The 21,099-nt window shown below is 49.6% G+C and overlaps 11 protein-coding genes across 11 annotated transcripts; 6 read left to right on the top strand and 5 right to left on the bottom strand.

Annotated features, from left to right (window-relative positions):
- Positions 1–183: 183 nt before the first annotated feature.
- CPAR01_01530 (uncharacterized protein) lies at positions 184–927 on the bottom strand (the record flags this gene model as incomplete). Its single annotated transcript, XM_060485819.1, has 1 exon — positions 184–927. The coding sequence occupies one exon, from the start codon at positions 925–927 to the stop codon at positions 184–186; it is 744 nt and encodes a 247-aa protein (XP_060356676.1).
- Positions 928–1,543: 616 nt separating this feature from the next.
- CPAR01_01529 (uncharacterized protein) lies at positions 1,544–2,178 on the top strand (the record flags this gene model as incomplete). Its single annotated transcript, XM_060485818.1, has 2 exons — positions 1,544–1,691; positions 1,787–2,178. The coding sequence occupies 2 exons, from the start codon at positions 1,544–1,546 to the stop codon at positions 2,176–2,178; spliced, it is 540 nt and encodes a 179-aa protein (XP_060356675.1).
- A 697-nt stretch (positions 2,179–2,875) lies between these two features.
- CPAR01_01528 (uncharacterized protein) lies at positions 2,876–4,665 on the top strand (the record flags this gene model as incomplete). Its single annotated transcript, XM_060485817.1, has 3 exons — positions 2,876–3,289; positions 3,381–4,364; positions 4,423–4,665. 3 exons carry the CDS (start codon positions 2,876–2,878, stop codon positions 4,663–4,665), a joined length of 1,641 nt encoding a protein of 546 aa, XP_060356674.1.
- Positions 4,666–5,194: 529 nt separating this feature from the next.
- On the bottom strand, positions 5,195–6,762 carry CPAR01_01527 (uncharacterized protein; the record flags this gene model as incomplete). Its single annotated transcript, XM_060485816.1, has 6 exons — positions 5,195–5,401; positions 5,470–6,008; positions 6,147–6,235; positions 6,431–6,477; positions 6,546–6,599; positions 6,649–6,762. The coding sequence occupies 6 exons, from the start codon at positions 6,760–6,762 to the stop codon at positions 5,195–5,197; spliced, it is 1,050 nt and encodes a 349-aa protein (XP_060356673.1).
- Positions 6,763–8,781: 2,019 nt separating this feature from the next.
- On the bottom strand, positions 8,782–10,419 carry CPAR01_01526 (protein kinase; the record flags this gene model as incomplete). The annotated part of the gene is made up of 4 exons (XM_060485815.1): positions 8,782–9,333; positions 9,444–9,611; positions 9,894–10,235; positions 10,300–10,419. The coding sequence occupies 4 exons, from the start codon at positions 10,417–10,419 to the stop codon at positions 8,782–8,784; spliced, it is 1,182 nt and encodes a 393-aa protein (XP_060356672.1).
- A 1,055-nt stretch (positions 10,420–11,474) lies between these two features.
- On the top strand, positions 11,475–11,742 carry CPAR01_01525 (uncharacterized protein; the record flags this gene model as incomplete). The annotated part of the gene is made up of 2 exons (XM_060485814.1): positions 11,475–11,654; positions 11,707–11,742. 2 exons carry the CDS (start codon positions 11,475–11,477, stop codon positions 11,740–11,742), a joined length of 216 nt encoding a protein of 71 aa, XP_060356671.1.
- A 307-nt stretch (positions 11,743–12,049) lies between these two features.
- On the bottom strand, positions 12,050–13,831 carry CPAR01_01524 (cytochrome P450; the record flags this gene model as incomplete). Its single annotated transcript, XM_060485813.1, has 4 exons — positions 12,050–12,100; positions 12,323–12,460; positions 12,518–13,499; positions 13,551–13,831. The coding sequence occupies 4 exons, from the start codon at positions 13,829–13,831 to the stop codon at positions 12,050–12,052; spliced, it is 1,452 nt and encodes a 483-aa protein (XP_060356670.1).
- A 629-nt stretch (positions 13,832–14,460) lies between these two features.
- Positions 14,461–15,834, top strand: CPAR01_01523 (uncharacterized protein; the record flags this gene model as incomplete). The annotated part of the gene is made up of 4 exons (XM_060485812.1): positions 14,461–14,740; positions 14,796–15,094; positions 15,169–15,341; positions 15,399–15,834. 4 exons carry the CDS (start codon positions 14,461–14,463, stop codon positions 15,832–15,834), a joined length of 1,188 nt encoding a protein of 395 aa, XP_060356669.1.
- Positions 15,835–16,428: 594 nt separating this feature from the next.
- Positions 16,429–17,220, top strand: CPAR01_01522 (uncharacterized protein; the record flags this gene model as incomplete). Its single annotated transcript, XM_060485811.1, has 3 exons — positions 16,429–16,939; positions 16,985–17,018; positions 17,076–17,220. The coding sequence occupies 3 exons, from the start codon at positions 16,429–16,431 to the stop codon at positions 17,218–17,220; spliced, it is 690 nt and encodes a 229-aa protein (XP_060356668.1).
- A 105-nt stretch (positions 17,221–17,325) lies between these two features.
- On the bottom strand, positions 17,326–20,637 carry CPAR01_01521 (high-affinity nicotinic acid transporter; the record flags this gene model as incomplete). Its single annotated transcript, XM_060485810.1, has 6 exons — positions 17,326–18,465; positions 18,915–19,272; positions 19,329–19,937; positions 19,995–20,155; positions 20,221–20,337; positions 20,398–20,637. The coding sequence occupies 6 exons, from the start codon at positions 20,635–20,637 to the stop codon at positions 17,326–17,328; spliced, it is 2,625 nt and encodes an 874-aa protein (XP_060356667.1).
- Positions 20,638–20,814: 177 nt separating this feature from the next.
- Positions 20,815–21,012, top strand: CPAR01_01520 (uncharacterized protein; the record flags this gene model as incomplete). Its single annotated transcript, XM_060485809.1, has 1 exon — positions 20,815–21,012. The coding sequence occupies one exon, from the start codon at positions 20,815–20,817 to the stop codon at positions 21,010–21,012; it is 198 nt and encodes a 65-aa protein (XP_060356666.1).
- Positions 21,013–21,099: the final 87 nt, after the last annotated feature.

Genomic DNA, 21,099 nt, shown 5'->3' with positions numbered 1-21,099 from the left:
GAGTGTGACCTGCACCTCGTGCTGCCAATCACAATGACTTAATGAACACCATCACGTACTAGGCTCTAATGATGCACGTATCTTGAGTTGCCACTTGCTTCATATGAACCAAAATCAAGTATCGAAAGATAAAGTGTGCTGTTTCTAAACCAAGTAGTTCTCATGCTCTCGAGTGCACAACATTTAACCAGCGGAAACCCCATTCGGCTGTTCCGATCCATTCTCTAACATGTTCACCTTTTTGTGAATCGCGCTGTTTCCTTCTAGCCCTGCGTGCGTAGCCTCATCCATTCCCGGGATAATCATCTCAAAAGTTTCTCGCACGACCGTATACTGAAAGTAGCCGCAGCGAGCAATGGGCTGTGTCTTGCCGACGTCGAGCTTGCCATCGGTCAAGACATCATCTCGGATATGTACTCCGATGACTCTCCCAATGACGACATCGACAGTTCCCATGGGAGGGTTTGCGGGTAGCCTGAGAGTGGTATGATATACACATTCAAACTTGACCGGACTATCCTTGACCATGGGCACAGGATGTCCTGGCAGCGCGCGACTGTATTCCTTTTGCAAACCTGCGCGGTCGAACTCGTCCACTCCGTAGTCAACCTGCTCAGCCGAGATGTTTACAGCTTCACGCAAGGGCCAAGTAGCTAGGTTCCAGCAGAACTTGCCGGTCAGCTCCGCGTTGAGAACCGTATCCTTTCTTTGCTGGTCCGGTTTTTGATTGGCCGAGAACATAACATAGGGTGGATCGAATGTGAGGTTATTGAATTGAGAATAGGGTGCCAGGTTGTGCGTCTTCGGATCCGTTGCTGAGATGGTCGATATCCAGCCAATTGGCCGAGGAACAACGCATGCCTTGAACGGATCATGGGCAAGGTTGTGAGGTATTCCTCCCGGCTGACTGCCCGGCTCAAAGTACATGATGATGGAACTCGAGAAGATACCGTATGCTTTTTGGGTTGAGATATGTTTGAATTTAGATGAGAAATCGATTTCCTTGACGGCGAGGTCAAGTAGCTCACATCAAAAGAGCTGAGAGTATCAATCAGTGGCTCTACAGACTATCATGTCTGTATTTACGTTCAGAAAAGAAAACCCTCGCAACGTACGGCAAATAGAATGCTTAGACACACAATTCTCAACAACCAGAGTTGCTGCCCGTGTAAGGGTGTGAGGGGGGTAGCGTCGGGCCCATGTCCACCGAGCCGGGCCAGAGCGGACATGAGCCAGGCAAGTGGAAAACACGGCCGATGAGATTGAACTTTGCATCCGCAAACACGGAGCTCGGGTTTTCCCCCGTTGTCAAGCAAACCAAACCACGCATTTGACATTCGTGCGTTATGTGCAAGCTTTGGGCATCTGAAATGAAATGGAGTTACCTTGGTGATGCGAAGAATGCATATAACGTCACGACATCTTCAATTCTTCTGCTGAACTTTCAACGTGCGGCCAAACGTGTAAGAAAACTAACTGTTGAGGCACACAAATATCATACAACCTTTTCTCAATCCCGACACTTCTTCCAAGCTCTTTCACCATGGATGTAGATGATGATGTCGAGCTCGGTCCCGGGCGCGATATTCCAACGGACGGAATTCCAGTCAACTTCGTCCCTGCCAAAGCCGGGGACGTCATCAAGCTAGGACTCATCACTTGCCGCGTCTTGGAAGATGGATCCCGCACAGGTGAGCTACCACTGAATGATATCCGCAGTTATACTCGCAATAAGGGTGTAAATTTGGTTTCATGAAGTGAGAGCTAACCGTATCTGTGCTTGCAGACAATCGTATCGGGGCCGCCGAGTTCACTCTCCCTCCCGGCTTGAAAGGACCTCCAGCCCATTGGCACGAGATGCATGACGAGACATTTTTGACGACCAAAGGCACCATTCGATACCACATCCCAAAGCCTGATGGCACCGAGGACACCATCGACGCGAAAGAAGGCGACCATGTTACGGTCCCTGTTCGGGCACCGCATACGTTCAGCAACCCGACTGACGAGGAGGCCAAGTTTTTCAACACATACACTCCGGCATACTACATCAATTACTTCAAGCTGTTGGGAACATACGTACAAGAGGGGAAGCCAATCTCGCCGAAGGAGCATTTGGATGCGATGTCGAACTACGCAACTCTTCCTGTGCCGAAGAAATACTCCCAGAAAAAATAACAGATTTAGGGGACCGCATTTGTGATGCTGTATACACATTCCAGGAATCTGGATTGTTGTACTTAGTAAACCCCGCAGGCTCTGATCACACAAGAACCTTGGTAATTGAAACTATCACTACCATGGTATAACCATACGTTCCTGGTTTGCCACATTCCACACAGACCTGTTGACTTGCGAGTGACTTAATATGCCTACATTTCACACTGAGATCCTTCCTTTTTCCACAGTGTTGGCCGTCATGTTCCACCTCAAAATCCCGGTGAAGAGGGGTTGGGCAGGGTGGTCGTAATATTTCGGCCGGCGCGCAGTATGACGCCGGGACTGTTTTCCGGACCCCTCATTGTCTATGCATTTACCGAGCTCCCATCACACCCCGGGGGTGTCGTCATGTGTTCGAAGCTGCCAAGCTGGGCCTGGGATAGTGTCAAGATTGACAAGACGCAGCAAGCCATTGGGACTGGGCTATCTAACGATAACGAAATGATACCTTTGGATACGTCTTCGCATTTATATGATGTTCCCACCTCACGTCTGATTCTAGCGTGACGATGACTTGATACTCATTGTAACTCGTATCATACATTGAAGTGAACTTGGAAAATCGAAGCTCGCCGCTACAAGGCCCCTAGATATCTCATCACCATCTACTCCACTCACTCTTTCCTATGCGATTCTCACAAACCTGGTAGACACCATGTTTATTGTCGCCTTACCAGCCATTCTCGTCGTGGTCACTCTGACCTTCGGTGTATTTTACGTACTCGTAGACTACATCCGTATCTTGCGGCTCAGACAACGAATGGCACCTGGGCCGTTCCCGCTACCGCTTTTTGGCAACATCTTCCACATCCCAAGCAGCAGACAGTGGAAGAAGTTTGAAGAATGGTCGCTGAAGTATCAATCTCCCATCATTACAATCTGGGATGGACACACCCCGGTCGTCATTTGTAACGATGCTTGGTCTATGTCTGACCTCTGCGACAAGCGGGCAAACATCTTCTCATCTAGGCCTGTAAAGACACTTACCGGAAAGGTCTTTGGCCTCAACAAGTTCAATCAAGCGGGACTTGCATATGGTGAGCAGTGGCGTGTACACCGTCGCTTGACTGTAAGTCGTATCCCTGTTCAGAGTGGTTCTAACAAAGCCTTCCTTCCGCTCGTAATCCTAGCTGCTGACATGGACAAATCGTGCTCCGTAGCACTCTGCTGCCAACGCCCAGGTGGTCCAGGCATATCGTACTTCCCAAGCCAATGAAGCGAAGATATTGATTGAAGACTGTCTGACGAAACCCGATCGATTCGTTGACAGTGCCTTACGCTTTACCGTATCGATTGTATCCATTATTGCCTGGGGCAGACGCATCGGGACTGAATCAGACACAGTCTTGAAGGTAGCTCAAGCATATGTCGGTAGCGCCAACCTCGGCTTCCCAGGAAAGACATACACCGAGGCCATACCTGCTCTTGCTGATATGCCGGCATGGCTGAATCCGCTGCCAAACCAACTCAGGAAGCTAGCCCAAACGTCGAACAAGTACTTTTACGCACTTTCCGACGAGGGATCTAACGCGGTACAAGACAACTTCGCCAAGAGACTACTGAAAGAGAAGGAGGAACATGGCCTCAGCAAAGTCGAAATTTCCAACCTCACAGGCAACTTCATCGGCGCCGGGGTTGACACTACCACTAGCACCATGCTGACTTTTGTTCTGGCTATGTGTTTGAATCAAGACGTTCAAAGCAAGGCGCACGAGGAAATCGATCGCATCGTCGGCCGCGATCGTTATCCCGACTGGTCCGACGAAGACAGTCTCCCGTATTTGGCGGCAGTCATCAACGAAACACTCAGATGGCGGCCTGCATTTGCTCTTGGCGGGCCTCCCCATGCACCCACCGAAGATGAAATCTACAACGGCTTCTTCTTTCCGAGGGGAACATCGATCATCGGAAATCTCTACGCCATGCACCGAAACCCGCGGGAATTCCCCCAACCGCATCGATTCTGGCCGGAACGTTTTATGGAAAGTTTTGATGGGCCAGCATATCCTAACAAACGTGGACACAATACCTTTGGATGGGGACGTCGAGTCTGCAGCGGTGAAGCATTGGCCCAACAAAGCTTGTACTTCACCATTGTCTCTCTTCTCTGGGCTTTCGAGATCCGTCCGGGTGTAGACGAAAAGGTGGGCTAGTGCCAAGCTGAGTTTTGTCTTCATCAGGAGCTAATGACTTTTAAACTAGGGCAACGAAGTCGTTTTGGACCCAGATGCGTACACTGTGTCTCAGGTCAACCGTCCACTGCCTTTCAAAGTTCGCTTTCTGGCTCGATCCGAGACGATTGCAACTTTGGTGAGAACTGGTGCGCAAGAGGCGCGCACGCAACTGCGAGCGTATGACGCAATTACCAACGTCACGTTTGAGAGTGCGCAGTCTGTCTCCCTTGACATGCCCATCGCGCAGGCAGAGAGGGGTTCAATCGTTTAGTCCTGACGTCTGGATCGTTCAGTAGAATGTCGAATGATCTGAGACTGAGCCGACTCGGTGAAGTATACACAGGTGTCCAGACGCGTTTGAGATGAGGCAACTGCAGACATTTTGGGTTTGATTGCATTTGGAGACGGTCATATGTTCCATTGTAGTGACTGTAGCAAGTACTTTATCTACTTCCGTCAGGTCTGCTGACGGACGCTTCTCATTCCACGCCTTGTCTACAACTAGGGCTCGAACGTGAGAAATTCCAGTCAGAACTTTTGAACTTTGACAACTTGCAACTCATATAGGTACGGTCATCCATATCACACCATTGACAACCACTTCCGTGACTTCGAGTGAGCGACGCGAAGACACATCAGACGAGTAGACATAAGATAGTATCCACCAAGTACTAGAACACTCAGACAGATACAAAATGAGATTAGAACCCAGATGTATGGCGAAATCATAGCTTCCTTTTCTTTGGGAAACCAATTGAAGAAGTCCGTAGAGAAAATTGTCTGATTTGAGAGTTATCACGTTAGAATACTTTGCCGCGATGATCAGATTTCCAATTTCCGTACTTAAGACGTATCAAGAAAGATACCAGACAAGCAGTGGCAAGGATCTGACTTACTGCAACAAACATGCTAGGTAGAAATACCATGGAGAAAATGGAAATATTCTGCATTCGCTTCCCATCTCGTTTGGATTCCAGGGCAATTTGCATGTTGGTCCTTGCATGAGACTGTACACGAGTTAGTGGGATATTATGACGAGAGTGTGTATGATTGAGCTGAGTATAAATAAACTCACGAGCTGAGTCGCCATCGACATTCCGTCTAATCTCATAGTACAGTCTCTTATAGTGTCCTCATACTCGTTTATTATCGACCTCAGTCGGTTTCTGATCATAGAATTCACTTTTGCTTGCTTCCGCTTTAGATCTGCTTTGGTATCGGCACAAGCAAATGCCGAACGTCCATCCATGACGTTTGATGTTGAGTAACTCTCGGCCATTCCTTCGATATGAAGTAGCATCTCTTCCACCTGTGTCTTCCAGTTGAACAGGCCATTTCGGAGCTCCGTGGTGTTAAGCCAAAGGTCAATGATTGGCTGGGTAGCAGCCTGGTCACTTTCGCTTCCCTCATCGGAACCCAAGTAGTATGTAGCCTTTTCCAGCTCGCCTTGAGTATCCTCAACGAGCCGCTTTAGCTGTCTCTCTCTCTCTAGCTCAGTGAAGATTCCCGGAAGTAGGAATGGGTGTGACAAGGCGCTGGATGAGCAGTAGAGTCTGTCAATAATCTCATCCTCTATTTCAGCAGTGGTGCCGAAGACGATAGCGTTCGTCGAACCTGTCTTTGATAGGTGTGTTACCGAAAGAGCTAAGTCGCCATCCCATGCCATGGAGGTCCTGCTGTGATAAACTTCAAGGGCTTAGAATATGACGGTCTGTTGTCTACTAAGACTAGTAGACTTTGGTGTGAACCCACCGATAGCTGGCTCTTCAAGCTCACCCATAGCCACATCTCCCGAACAAAAGCTTGCCACATCTCCACGGCTGATGGTCCGAGAGATGCCACTATGAATCATCAGCTTGCTACAGATATATCTGAAGGTCTCGCGTGAAAAAGAAAGAGAGCGGATGGTTCTGGGTTGGTAAGCTGACGGGCTAGTCTTGGCTCGTCTTGCAAATCTGCAACAGATAATATCAGCCTTTCGTAATGCCAGTCTCTTCAAACCCCAGTTCAAATATACTCATTGACAAAAAGCTTACACGACAGTGATCTTGGGCTTATAACTCTGGCCAAGGTCTCTGTGGTTCTTTTCACCGACTTTTATTAGTCTGAGAGCAACCAGCTATGGGTTGAGGCTGACAAACGGCCACAAACCTCATGAAACCATTCCTTCCAACCTTCATCATTCACCTTCCACTGTTCGGGCTCCTGCAATAATGTGAGCTTTTGTTAAGTATTGATCAATGACTTACCTTACCCCATCTTCGTCGTCTAATTGGACAACTTTGACAGATCTCGGCTCATATTCAAAAACGTTGGCGAGATCGGTCTCACTATTACTCAGCAATGACCCATCGAGGAGCCAGTCCATGCTTCAATTGATCAGGTAGGTGATATTTGTGATGGTAGGTTATGCATGTGGTTAATTTCCGTTTCATTCAATGAATGATGGACAAGCGTTGGATCATCCTGAGGGTGGAAATGGCTGCATTCTTTCTTGAGACTGGCAACAACACGGTACTTCAATCCGGCAGTCACTGGTCTCAACAGCCCTAATGACATTGGAGAACTGCCTCAACCCTTTGCCAACATCCGAATTTCTCCGTATTCCTGGAATGAAAGCTTCAACAAAAACGAGCCTCTGTGAAGAGTGAAACGAGGCATCTCGAAACAGCCCAACCACTCCAAAGGAGCCCGAACTCCGCCCAAGGCGCTCTTCGGTATGCAAAGGAGGGGTCGAGATTCCGAAGTATCCACCCTTCCTGCAGGTCAAAAGCTCCGTTACTAATCTTCTCATGATAGAAAGCAGCTAATCAGTATAACGCAGGAAGCAATGCTACCCTGGCGTGCCAAGATAGATGCTACGCCTGGTTGGAAGTACTGCAAATGAAGAGGTAGGCTTCGCTGCGGGCTGACAGCAGTATGCGATGATGTCGACGACTTCAAGATGTCTCCAATGATCGATTCACGTCGCCCTCCAAACCGATACTTGTCGGCATGTCGATGGCGAGATGTAACGCGTCTGTGCCTAACACTGCCTTTGCCTAGAGTCTCGCTCGCCTCATTCGGGTAGCCTGACGAGCGTGGTTCCCCGCCGTGTGGCTAACACGAGGCATAATCTGATTCGTTATGAACCCTGCCCCGGAAGAGGACTCCGACAGGTAGGCCATACAAAACCGTCAGTATGCAGCCCGTCATGCGTTCCGGCGATCAACTCAACCTTTTGGAGTTGTTCACCAAGCAATCATGACGAAGGAATTTGTTAGTGGTCGATATTGCGATGAGACAATGCTCCATCAGAAGCTCAGACAGTTGTTCCCGAACGCTTCGGGAGATGATATTGGAGTTCGAGTAAGACAATTCAAACTGTGCTCTCCTTCTTTGTGCTTTTTGTGTGCTAAAATCGAATCACCCAGTTCTCGCGAGGGAAATGGAACCTTGACCTGCCGCGGTCCCTCACACCAGTAAGCGACGAGAAGAACTATTGATGCATTCGAGTTTCAACATGGCTGATTTTTTGGCACTTGAAGGAAGAGCGGAATCTCTTCAGGTCTTCTTCTGGACCTGGCCACTATGCAAGCATCAGGCAGGTCTCACGCGAGACGAGAAGGGCATGAGTGACAAGGGAAACTTTTCCGGGTATATTTTGAGCAGGACATGTGTTTGGAGTCGTGTGGTAACCTTGTTCCTGGATCTCAGACCTATCTTCAGGTCGATGGTTTTCGTAGTCGCTCAATATACTCTCTCTGTTGGAGGTTGTAGAAGTTGATCCCCATGTCCCACCCTCGCCCTTGGCGGCTCTTCTGTGCGGCCTTGATGAGTGCGAAGCCTCGGATGGCTTTTTCTAATGGTATCCAGCGCATTTTCGTTGAGCCTGATCTTGACAGCAGGTGACTCTTCACTGGATGGTGGTAGAGGCCAAGGCACAGGCTCGACACAGTAAGCTTTGCTTTCCAGACATCGCCTTTGAATACGTCGCAGTTCTTCAAATACTTCCTTGCAAGTCGCTCGTTTCCTGACCGCTGACTCGACGATCAACATTCTGTTCTGAACGAACTTTAGAAGATCATGGGTGTACTGAGTACAATCCCGATGATTATGAAGCCCGTCAAACCACTACGATTCATCAGTCCGGGCTTCTGTCTGGTGACGGCTGTGGAACGATACATACTCGGGTCACATTTGGTTTTACCATGGCACCCATACTTCTCAAGGAGGTGTCGTCATCGGATGCAATACGCACAACTTGTACAATGTCGAAGTAAATATCGGACTTGAACTCCTGGCCCCATATCGATGATCTCGTCATTCGGTATTCGGCAAAATCTTCCGACAGCTCCCATCCACCCAACAGCCACGTAACGAACTCGACATAGACGCATCCCAGAGTTCAAATGTCCCAAGATCGTGAGATCATAGCACCCTCAATATCGCATTCCGGAGGCCGGTAAGTAGGCGTTCGCCCTATGCCAGAGTTGTTGGGAATGTTAGATCGACTTCTCTTGCTGTTAAAAACGCCCAGTCCGAAGTCCGATATCACGAGCCTTCCAGGATCACCCATCGAACTTCGAAACCAGAGAATATTATCGGGCTTTATATCTCCATGGCGACCGTACTTCACAGCATTCTCAGTGTTGCCATCGACCTTTCCTGGGTACTCATGGATCCTGGCAAGGCCGGCAGCCATGCCAGCAGTCTGCCTCGCAACCCAACGGACGAGGTCTTCGCCCATGTCTGGTTCACTATGAATTTCCCAGTACTTGACCAAATCACACTCGGCCCAGGGGAAAAGAAAGTAAAAGAAACCTTTCTGACTCCAGGTTGTGAGCAGTGAAATCAAGTGTTCATGGGCGTTTTCGCTTTCAAATTTCCGCAACATCTGAAGTTCTCGCTGGAAGGCCGTCGTATCTGTGGATCGAAGTCTCTTCAGAGCAAAAAAGCACTAGGAGATTCGCGTTAGCCATTGATCAGCAAACCTGGCATGATTCCACCTCTAGTCCCGACTCTGCTCTTAAAGTAACTTGACTATTATCATAAAAAGTGGGTACTTACATCTGCCCCGTTTTGACTGAAGTCGTGATGGCGGGGATGCAACTTGACCTTAAATACTTCACTGAATCCACCAGTTGCTCCATCGTCGTTCGGGTCAGATTGGTATGTCAAGGGGAGTATGACTCGATCATCAAACTTTCGATATTGGGCCTCGCTTCCTTGAATGCCCTTGAGAAATGGAACCCTTAGCGTCCATTGCCAGTCATCGAAAGACCTCAGTGAATTATGTCTCCAACCTTGGAAACATCCCAAGGGTTTGTCGAGGTCTTTTCTTTTTCGCAAGTCAACCTTGTTTCTTTGGCCTAATTCGACTTTTTGAAGAGGCAGATCTGAATCACAAACTCCGGTTACAGGGTCTAGAAACTTTTCGATAGACTTTACTCTCTCAATCAGGCAAAGAATCGCAAAGACCTGTCGATAACACCTACCCCCTGGAGAGCTCTCGCATACCCTTTGAGCAATGCGGTTTATATCGGAGTCATCGTCCAAAGCCTCTGCAAGTTCTTGTTTCACCGCTTCAGGACCAACAAGTTCCTCCAAAAGGCCAGTCGGGAGGTATCCTTCCGTCACTTCAGGGTGAGGATGGGGCTGGTAATGGCTCCGAAGAAGCTCATCTAGTGGTACTCCAGTGTAAGCGCTGGGGGGACTTTGGGCCTGGTCTGTCGAGCGGATTGGTGGGTTTCGGTTCCCGACACTGGTCTGTTCGCTAGGTGCTGCTGGGCGTTCTTTTGGAACGTTATCGAGGCCCTGGTTCCCATGAATAGCGTCAAGCGCAGGGTTGTGCTCATCGCCCTGTGGTTCGTGTTAGGACATCGTGCAGCTTGAATGGCAGAAGAGGGCCCAATTTGCAACTGACAATAACAACTTTCGGAATGCTGCCACCTAGATGGAGGTAAGACAGATCTTCGCTCAATGTGCGAGGGTGGCGATTGGGGCTGGGGCCGCTGGGTATGTTCGGATGGTATTCCGGAGGCATTGTGGAGTGGTACGCTTCATTAGTAGCACCAAAGATGAAATGTGCAAGTATCAAGCTAGAAAGCCTCGAGCAGCAAGATCGTGTTTGTCGAACCGGAAACGATGTCTCATCCTAGTGGAAGAGAAGGGAGTTTTAATGGGCGAGTCTGGCAACTATGCTGCACAGCCAGCCTCACGAAGTAATGCCCCAGAGAGGAATGGTCGATTATCAGCTTTATGGCCTCCAAGTGGTGTAAGCAGCGATTACGATGCAGAATGGACGGGCTCTGACCAGGGCAGCGGCAGGCTGTGGACTGACGGGGTTTACATGCAGGCTGTAAGTCTGTACCTGCAAGGGAAAGAGAAAGTCGGTGTCAGAGGGGCCTGGAGACTCGGGGAAAAAGAAGGCTGCGCAAGTGCGCAGATGCGCGTGTACTGTACCCATAACCCGGAACTCATGGCATACCAATTGAATAAGAGAAGAAGCCGTAGAAAGGAGCAAGGGAACGATTTTTTGGCGCACCCTTGGAAGTCGCGATGTGTTAGGAACCGCTTCTTCAGAACGGAGCAGAGCTATGTTGACGTGGAAGTGGATTCACCCCCATCGCTGCAGTGGATGGGTGCGCGAAGGCATCCCCATAGGCCGAAGTGGATGCGACGACGAGGAACCCTGAGCCTACAGCTGACACTTGGGCTAGCTTGCTGTGCGGGAATTCCAATTCATGTTGATGGTGTGAGCAGAAAGTGGTCAACGAATTCATTCGACAGAAGCGTTCTGGAATGCAGCTTAACATGCAACCACACGAAGGGAGCAGGTGATTGGCTTTGATCAGGCAACCGCACCATAAACCTGCAGACATTGATGCAGTCTTGCAGCATGTTATGAGTGATCTGCTTGAGGTCAACCAATCATACCCTGGTAGGACTAAAACGCTGCAAGCCCTCCTCGGCCCTTAAGTGTAGGCGCATTCCACCGAGAATCAGACCCGGCCATCTTCCTCTTCGGCTCTCACCATCCGTTACCGACATTCTGGGGAAGAAAAAAAAAGACATAAGAGAAAACAACAGCAGCACACAATGGATAGCAGCTTCAATGTACGTCGGAATAAGCAGCAAGGATGCCAGAGGATATCTGGATCCTCCATCGCCCCGGAGAGACTCTCCCGTTATCTTAAAGAAGAATTCAATTCCCACCAGTTCGAGTTTGAGTCAAGAAAAAACTCTTACGTGATCCGGGCTCCGCGTGATCTCTCGCCAGTACGTGCGCCCTAAAGTTAAGGAACATGGAAGATCGCTAATGCAAAAACAGGATGAAATTCAAAGACTCCGGACAAGTCGCATGTAGGAATAGTAGAACCAGCGATGGAGCGAAAAAGTAACTATTTGCTGCTCGAGTTTTTCGGGCGAAACACGACGGCGTTGAGAATTCACAGCATAGCCACGGGGTTTGGGAAGGATTGCATTCGTTTGGCACATCAATGCTTTGACAATATCACATCATGAGGATTTGGAAAATCTTGGGACTTCAATTCTTGTATTGTGATTTACTAGACTCAATTAGAACACACTCGTTCACTGTCACCTCAGGCGTTCCCATGTCAGGATCACCTATCAGCAGGTGCTCTAAAAAGGGCGTCCAACCTGTCAGAAGCCTAGGAAGCCCCAACTTTACCAACCTGCGATCGCCGTGCATTGACTCGAACCTGAAAGTTTATAGGCTTCACGAACCAACAGTTCCTAGTAACCCAGGGAGCGTCCCTACAAATTTCAAAATCAAACTCGTGCAGTAATCTGGGCATCAATTTCGAAATTTCCAATATGGAGATGTGTCTTCCGATGCAGGTTCGTGATCCCAGGCCGAACTATCAGCTTGTCAGTGACAGCACTGGAACATGCAATCTCTAGCTCTTCTACAGGTGGCTTACCGGCATCCAGTGTCTGTTCATCGCTGACAAACGATCGGTATCCGTGATCAACCATCGATCCGGTCTAAAAGAGGCTGCATCTTCGCCAAAGATGGACGGGTGGTGGTGCTCAACCCAAGTGTTGATGCCCACGATGGTCTAATAATGATTAGTGAATGTCAATCAGTCTACAATGCTGACATGGTTTCAACATACCCCGGCTGGAAAGAATTTCCCTGCAATAGTGGCTCCTCCTTCGGGAACAACTCTCTCGAGGGGAAGCCCAGTCGCGGGATGCAATCTCAATGCCTCTTTGATGACTGCCTGGAGGTATGGCAGCTTCAGACTCTCCTGGAAGTTTAGTCGTCGAGGATCACCAGTTCTCTGGGAATAGAATTCGTCAATCTCTTTTTGCAGCTTGCTCATCTCTTTAGGATTCCGGAGAAGCTGATATAAAATGGCGCTGAGGCTGATGGCGGTCGTGTCTGAGCCTGCAACCATGTTTGATACACAACCCGCCAGAACATGGTACTGAGAGAAAGTTGATGAGTCCTCGGAGTGCTTTCCGAGAAATTTGGAGAGAAAGTCCATTGTGCCAGACTGTTCAGAGAGATGCGAAGTATCCTCAGCATCGACTGCTTTGGGCTTTGCCTGATGGTCTGCCAAGCAACCCTTGGTGAACTCGACGATGAATTGCCTGCCAGTACCCCGTTTACCTAGCCGACTCCTGATTGGTGCTAAGTAGGAGTGGAGGTATGAATATACTCCTACCATAGTCGCGTAGTAGAGGTGATTTTCGAGATTCTTGATCACCGCTCCGACATCGAGACCCCGATCCAGGAATCCAAGTCTCTTGGAATAGGTGATCATACCAACCACGTCAAATGCATAACACTGGAACCAATGACCCATGTCAACAGGCTCTACCGTCTTTCCTCTGCCACTCATCTCTGAGAGCCTTCTGGAGAACAAGTCCGCACACTCATCGACGTAGCTCTCGTAGTGCACCAAGGAGGACATGCTGTACATGCTTTGATAGAGACGTCGATTTTCGCTGTGGCGCTTCTCGTTTCGGTCTGAGAACAAAGACCATTGATGCGGGTTTGGATCGCCCCACGTGTCGTACCACGTAGACTTTGAAAATGCGTGGCCATGACCGTAGATCACCTTCGCTGCGTGTGGGTCATTGATACTGAATCTATTTGGACCATATCGGACAATTGAGCCTTGGAGGAGTTAGCTCATTTACACTGGATTCTTCCAAGTTGACAAAGTCTTCGAGACAAGACTGTGTTTCTGTCCAGTAGAACCCCTCCAACAAGACGACTTGCCATATTTTCGGTGCAGCTCAATGTTGTCAACCTCGAAGCGGCCCTGATGAATCCTCCATGCGTACCATAGGTCCGTGAACCGCGCAAAGAAGGGGCCGGGGACGGATGCGAGTGGGGCCGCGAAGCCGCGATAGATCTTTGCCAGGAGCTGCACTCCCACAAAGAGTGCGACTATCACCAAAAGGACGTATGCCTGCATTCTATCGATTGATACGGCTGTTGCAGAACCCTCTGTGGATGCTTGGAAATGTGTGTAATCAGATAATCCATCATTTATCGCAGTTGCGCATGGGAGATAGCGGGCTCGAGATTGGCAACTATGCGCTCCACAGCTCCCGAGGCTAAGAAAGCTAGCCAAGGCATCTCAAAGGCGGGGTCAATCTTTGCGAGTTTCCACTATCATGGAAGTCAAGGCTCTGAATGACGTACGGTGTCCGCGGACAACCTCATGACGACCCCGCATGTCTGCTTGCTCGCGGTCCCGGCTGCTTCGGCCGGCAGTCCGAGCGCAGGATGGTATCTCACTACTAGTCTGTCTAAGCCAACCCATATCCGATGAACACCAATCACATCTTGGGTAAACTGTTGCTTACTTCTTTCGATGAGTATCAGCGGGGCATCGGCCGAATATCGCTAAAATTAGAAGTTTAGAATATTGGGCTTTGGACGATGGAGTTGCGATGGGTCTCTCGGCCCCCGAGATGTTTATCATGAAGTTGTTTCGTCTAACGAAGTTCAGCTTAATTACAAGCAAAGTTCTGCCTCACTCCAAACACATGTTGACCAAGCAAATTGAAGCCATTGACAAGAGCAACAAAGAAGTTCAACATGCAGAGCACCCTTCCAGCGTCTTGGTATCGTGAGCCAGGCTTCTATCAACTGGAGAGACGCGCTATCTTCAGTAAATCATGGATCCTAGTCTCACATGTCCACCAATTCAGTGAGCCAGGCAAGTACGCTCGCTATGAGATGGCCGGTTATCCCTTTTTCATCATTAAAGACCGTGCCGGGAATATCAATGCGTTTCTCAACATCTGCCGCCACAGAGCATTTCCAATTGTTCATGAGAATGAGGGGAAGGCGTTTGTGCTGTCTTGCAAATATCATGGTATGCGCTCTTACCCGGCCTCTGACTCCGACCTACAGTACTAACACTATGGCAGGGTGGTCTTACAGCATGAATGGAAACTTGGCCAAGGCGCCTCGATTCGACCAGGTCGAGGACTTTGACAAAAGCGAGTATGAACTCTACAAGGTGCACAGCCATATCGATAGTCTGGGGTTCTTCTGGATCAACCTGGACGCAGCTGAAAAGCCGACGCTTAGCTGGGAGGAACAGTTTGGTGGCGTTGATAAACAGCCCCGGCTAGAGAACTTCGACATGAGCAACTATGAGTACGACCACACTTGGTCAATGGAAGGAAAATTCAATTGGAAAACACTGATTGAGAATTACAATGAGGTTCGTGCAATCAACTCCGATCTTTATAGTTGGTCAGTCTCAAACTGGGTACTAATTCTGTGGGCCTCCTGCAGTGTTATCATTGCCCGACAGCTCACCCTGGCCTCGCACCCTTCTTCAAGGGCAATAAACAGATGAACTATGGTCTCAATAAGTACTGGGTTGAACACCTCGGTGCAAAAGGAGAGCAACGTGCCAGCTCTGTCAGTCCTACATACATGTTTCCCAACGCTTCGGTCACTCTCACGTGAGTTAAAGTCATTCCCATGTGCCCTTAAGCAGGCTCAGCTAACTTGGTCTCCAGGCCTGTATTCTTCTACATGATGTCAATCGTACCCACATCTGCCACCACGAGCTTGATGCGGTACGAAGTCTATCGGTCAAAAACGGCGACTCCAGAAGAGTTGAAAGAAAAGCTGGACTTCTTCAGCCAAGTTGAGTCAGAAGACAAATGGCTAGCCAACGGATCGCAGTCCAATCTCAATAGTGATACCTACACAACTGGGCCATTTCACCCTGATGTGGAGGAAGCGGTTGTCTATGTCATTGGAAAGGTCAAGGGGCTTCTGCATGACCATGTGGCCGAGGAGAGAAAGCGCGGGTCGGAATGGTGGCCGGCTCGCAGAGGCCCTGTTCAAGCGACGAGATCATCCGCCGAAGAGGATGAGGCGTTCTGTCGGGGTGTTTGTTCGAGCTCTAACATGAACGATAAGGCTGTACCCGAGGGCTTAGCGTGGTAATTTAGCTCTGTCTGATTTTTAGGATCTCAAAGATCTAGACAAGTGATCAATCGAGACGCTCAAACCATTGTATATTTCACACGAGGTGATCACCTGGGCCGAGATAAAAGCTAGATACCCTAGAGAGTTATTAAGCTACCAGGGAGATACCACCATACCGTTGTCGTCATCAGGAAAATTGTTTGGTGGAGGCTTACGTTCGCGCTATTGCAGGAGAATAGTTGGAAATAGTAATTTGACGCTCGGCATGTAACGGAGACCGATGTTAATTGCATTAGGAATACGGTGGGCGCGTTCGCGTCCAGGGCAATTTAGTGCAGTTCACCAGACCCTACCGCGTCCTACGGCTCGGTGGTTAACTAGCTCCCTACCGTTGGAAAGTACTTGAATTCTAGTCTAATCCCAAAGGCACTCCAGTTCGATACTTGGAAATTGGCAAAAGACGAGTCAGTGGTGATAACTAGGGTAAATTACGCATCATACTTCAAAACGATGGTCTGTCGACGACATAATCGACATCGAAACATACCCGTAACTCCTGCTAATTCAATTACCAATTATTCCACGTTCAACTACTTGATCTCAACTATCATCATGGCCGGCTTCACTTCCACACTGCCCCGCACGCTTCTATCTCCATCCTTATACACCCATGTACACAATGTTTGGTTTCAAGGCGTAGCACCTCATGCCAAGATTGCCTCACGAGAAGCAATGACGCGTTGGTTCGGCCAGGGATCCCCGGAAGACCGTCGAGCATTTGACGACACCTGCACGAAAGAGTTCGCGGCCGCTCTAGAGTCCATCGGACCCGAAAAGTTCCCTCTTCCGCCTTCGAACAGCTTTTCAGAGGAGTCTGCCGCAGCCGAATACATTGCAGGTCCATTGATGCAAAGCATCAACACCTCGGACGGAGAAACCAAGAGCATGCAGACACTTGCACTCATTCTTCTGCTCGATCAAATACCCCGAAACATATTCAGGACACGCCAGGCCGTCATCTACACGCATTACGATCGGCTTGCAGGGGCAGTTCTCCGCAGCCTCATGAGTGCTGAATCGCGCCCTGACATGCATCCCTCGCTCCGATTGGCGCCGGCGCGGCGTATGTGGTTTTAAATGCCGCTGATGCACTCCGAACATATTGAAGACCACGAGACATACATCAAAGTTGCCAGCGAGATGTAAGAAGAGTTCCGAGAGCAGGGGGACAAACAGAGCGAGGACTATATCGGGGACAGCCTAGAGTTCGAGAAGAGGCATAAGCATCTGATCGAGCGGTTTGGGAGGTATCCGCACCGTAATGCGCAGCTGGGCAGATCGATGACGAAAGAAGAGGAGGAACACCTTCGAAGCGGAGGAGAACACTTCGGAACCGCAGTGTAATAAGACGTGGGGATTAGCTAAATGTGTGTTTGTAGCTGTATATAAACAGGGCATACATGTAAGAATATCTCAATCCTTCTCATTCTACCTTACTATGACCACATCTCATCCAAGAAGAACCTGCTTAACAATCCTCACCTCCTCCGTCGTGCCGCAGATTAGACCTGCTCTACCATCGCAATCCTTCTGAATCTTCTCAAGCAGTGGTCTGCCATCCGTGGGGTCAATGGCTTGGCCACCCGCACACTCCATGATCAGAGCAATCGGGTATAGCTCGTAGAGGAATCTGAGCTTGGGAAGAACACCGGGTGTAACAGGCATAACATAGACACCATGACCCTTGACAAGCGCATGCACAATGTCGGGTACAAGGCCGCCGCAGTACCTCAGCGTGTACTTCTCCTTGATGAAGCGCGTAATGAGAGCACTGTACCTCTCATCGTCCGCCGCATGTCGCAGGTTCGCGGGCGCAAAGTACCGCGTCTTGAAGGGTGCGTCAGCCAATTTGACGACCGACCGAATGACCTCGCAATCTTCCACGCCGTTCGGGCCGTATCCGATCTCAAAGCAAGCGGAGTCGGCGCCGGGGATCCGCACGGCGACAATGGCGGTAGTCCGGGGTCCGATGACACCAATAATGGCCGCAATCTGCTTCTCAACCGGTGACTGGCCCACCGCGGTGCGCCCATCCCAGATGCCGACAATTGTTCCAACCGTCCAGTTTGGCGCAATGATGGAGCTGCCATCAAGGGGATCGAAAGCGACGGTGTACTCCTCTGAGGTTGCAGGGATCTCGTTTGCGCCAGCGCTCGCTTGTGGCCTTGCAGGCTTCTCGATCGGGTCCTCCTCACTGCTTGCGGTCTGGATCGAGGGGCATCTCGCAATAGCTTCGCGCATTACGTTCTCGGAGAGCACGTCGACGTTGAGCTGGTCGTCACCAAAGGCGTTCGCTGTCCCAGCAAGTGAGACGTGCTGGGATGCCTGCAGAGTCTTGGCGATACCGGAAATGGCGTCAAGGATTGCCGGGATTACATCGCTGCGGAGAGACGAGCGGTCCCCTTGCGGAATCACCTTCTCCAAAAGCTGCGCAAGAGCTGGCGATGCCGACATGACTGGTTGTGAACTTGGTATGTGAGGCCCCTCAGAAAGTGTTGAGTCAGGACCGAAGTGAGTTATTTTAGGATCAGTGAAGTTGCGAGAATTTACGCTACGGCGTGGCCCCCACACATTCTCGACGGGTTCTCCCTTGATCCACCATTCTCACACTCATGGCGTCAAACTCAAACTCACGACTACTGGACACAAAATACTTACACCTGAATCGAGACATCATGAGCTCTAGAACCCTGAAAAGCTTTGTTGTCTGCTGACTATATTTGCACTGGTTTACAGGTCCGCTCGTCTTAAGATGCTGCATTTTCTTCAGTAAGACACCTACCTTATTGAGATATTGAATCGATCTGTCAGCAAAAGATAGAGCTCATATCTTATCGCGCACTTTGTCACTCCGCGTCTGTGATTCGCTAATGATTATCTACGAGAAGAGCAAATCACTAAGTTTGCGAGCTTTCCTCACCAGAGTCTCCACCCTGCCGTTTGAATCCATCGTAAAACCGCCTTTCCTCAAATACCCGTATATCATCATCGAAGTTGACCTTGCCAAGTTTTCGTGCCTTCAATATTTTCCTTCTCACTCTCATCACATCGTACTCCGTGTTCCGGGTCAACCACCAAGTCCATAGATTGGCGACAAAGGAGGCGATAGTTGTCGCCGCTGCTATCGCGAAGCTTGTTTTGTAACCATTGTATGCGAACTTTGACTGGAACAGCTGCGGCCCGATGACGCCGCCTAGCTGGGCTATACCCGATTGAAGACCAAGCGTGAAGGCCGTCCCCGTAGATCCAGAAAGTGTGGCAGATCTCCAGGCCCAGAACGGAATGAAGTATGATTGGTAGAACAAAGTTCCCAAGATGCAGGAGATGTAGATGCCATACCGATTGGTGATCGTGAAGAAGAGAACAAAGCATACAACCATGCCGGACATGAGTATCCTAACCTTCTAGTCAGTGACTAATACCTCGTATCTCAACTCTTGAATAAGACTCACATGATGTAGGCTGGCCGGACGATATACGCTCTCGACATGAACCACGCCGAAAATATTAAGCCCACGATGGCGGCAAACGCAGGAGGCATGTTCAACAGCTGATTCCTCGGCAGCCCCACAAAGCCAAGATTAGTAACAATGGTAGGCAAGTACCATGTCAACGCGTATCCTCCAATATTGATGAGCGTCTGCGACAGCATGAATGACCAAATCAATGGTGTTCGTAAGGCCGCCCAAATCTCTTTGCCGGCGAAATCAGGATCGTTAGTCAGGGGCGCATTCTCCGGTAACCTGGCCTCTACAAACTCTTGTTCCCTCTCTGTCAGGAAGCGGCTGCTGCGCGGTGACTTGGGATAGTCTGGTAGCAGCCAAAATACCACACCAGAGAAGACGATGGTAGCCAGTCCTTCGAGAAGGTACACCCATCTCCAAGCACTAATACCACGAATCCCGTTCATATAGCTGATACCATAACATAGAATAGATCCGATGATACCTGCCAGGTTGGACATTGCAAAGAACCAAGTCACTGGTTTGCCTATCTCATCTGTGCGGTACCAGCTAGATAACTGGGCCATGATACCCGGAAACATCCCCGCCTCGAACATCCTGGGATGCAGTCAGCACGCTTTTGGCCTAGATATCATACAGGGACTCGAGACTCACCCAAGCAGAAATCGCATAGCGTAAAGTTGATGCCGATTTTGAGCTGCAGCTTGGCAGGCTGTAATGATTCCCCAGGTGAGGAAGATACGAGACTGCCAAAGATGTGGACTCATACGCTTCAGGAGAAGATTACTGGGTGCTTCAAAGATGATGTAGGCGATCTACCCTTTGTTAGTGTTTCATAACGATGACCGAAGTTGCGCCATAAGCCTAGGTAGTTACTTACACCATAGATGGATCCGACCCAATTGTATTGGTCAGACGTCATGTCGAGCTCTTTCATGATATTCCGGGACTCTCCTGCCTGCAACACCCGCACATTTGCAGCATTGGTTTGGTCAATCTGGAAATTCGTTAGTACGCTGAGTCGAGTGGCTTCAGCCAATCTACAAAATTGCTTCACCTGCTTGATCATAAACATTACGCCGATGAGAAGCAGGAAGGCCTTGTCAACTTTGTTGATGACGGATCTTTCCTCTTCCGCCGAAAACGTTGAAAGAAATGCCGCTCGAGCTTCTGGGTCATCTCGTAGGTTGTCGACGTTGGCCCGAGCCACGGCTGCGTTGGCTTGCTGCTTCCGGCTCGCGGCCGTTGCATCGTGGTCGATCCGGACTTCGTCGGGCTGTATCGGTGCACTCATCATGGAACCCGCGATAGCTAAATTAAGCCATTCTAGGAGTTGAGGGTCAACTTCCAACGGAGGTGGTCTTTAAAGTCAAGTTACTGATTGGTGCCGACATCTAATACCCGATGCCGGCATTGCTTGCCATCTGCATCTCGATACCGATTTTCTTATCAGCGGGGATTTAGGGGAATGTGCATGATGTGCTCGAAGTTGATATGGCGATATAAAGCCTGGAGTGTGATGGGCTCTTACAGAGTGCTTCTGAAGCGTTGCTGTATCTGCACATCATTCGCTGAAGCGCGCCGAGAACTGATGGCGGAATCATGGCCCACCCTTCCATCATCTGCAGGATTCTTGCGTACCAACCCAACGACGTCGTGTTCGCAGGGCTAGTCCGGCTAATATCCGCGTCCTTCTAATACATCTTCAGCATTTCTTTCTGGTCGGGAAAATACACAGACCGGCGAGGAAATGTTTCCC

The sequence above is a fragment of the Colletotrichum paranaense genome, assembly GCF_030867605.1.
Source record: "Colletotrichum paranaense strain IMI 384185 chromosome Unknown Scaffold_1.1, whole genome shotgun sequence".
NCBI classification, from domain to species: Eukaryota; Fungi; Ascomycota; class Sordariomycetes; order Glomerellales; family Glomerellaceae; genus Colletotrichum; species Colletotrichum paranaense.
Note: the sequence above shows the minus strand (reverse complement) of the source record. Positions and strands in the feature narration are given on the sequence as shown.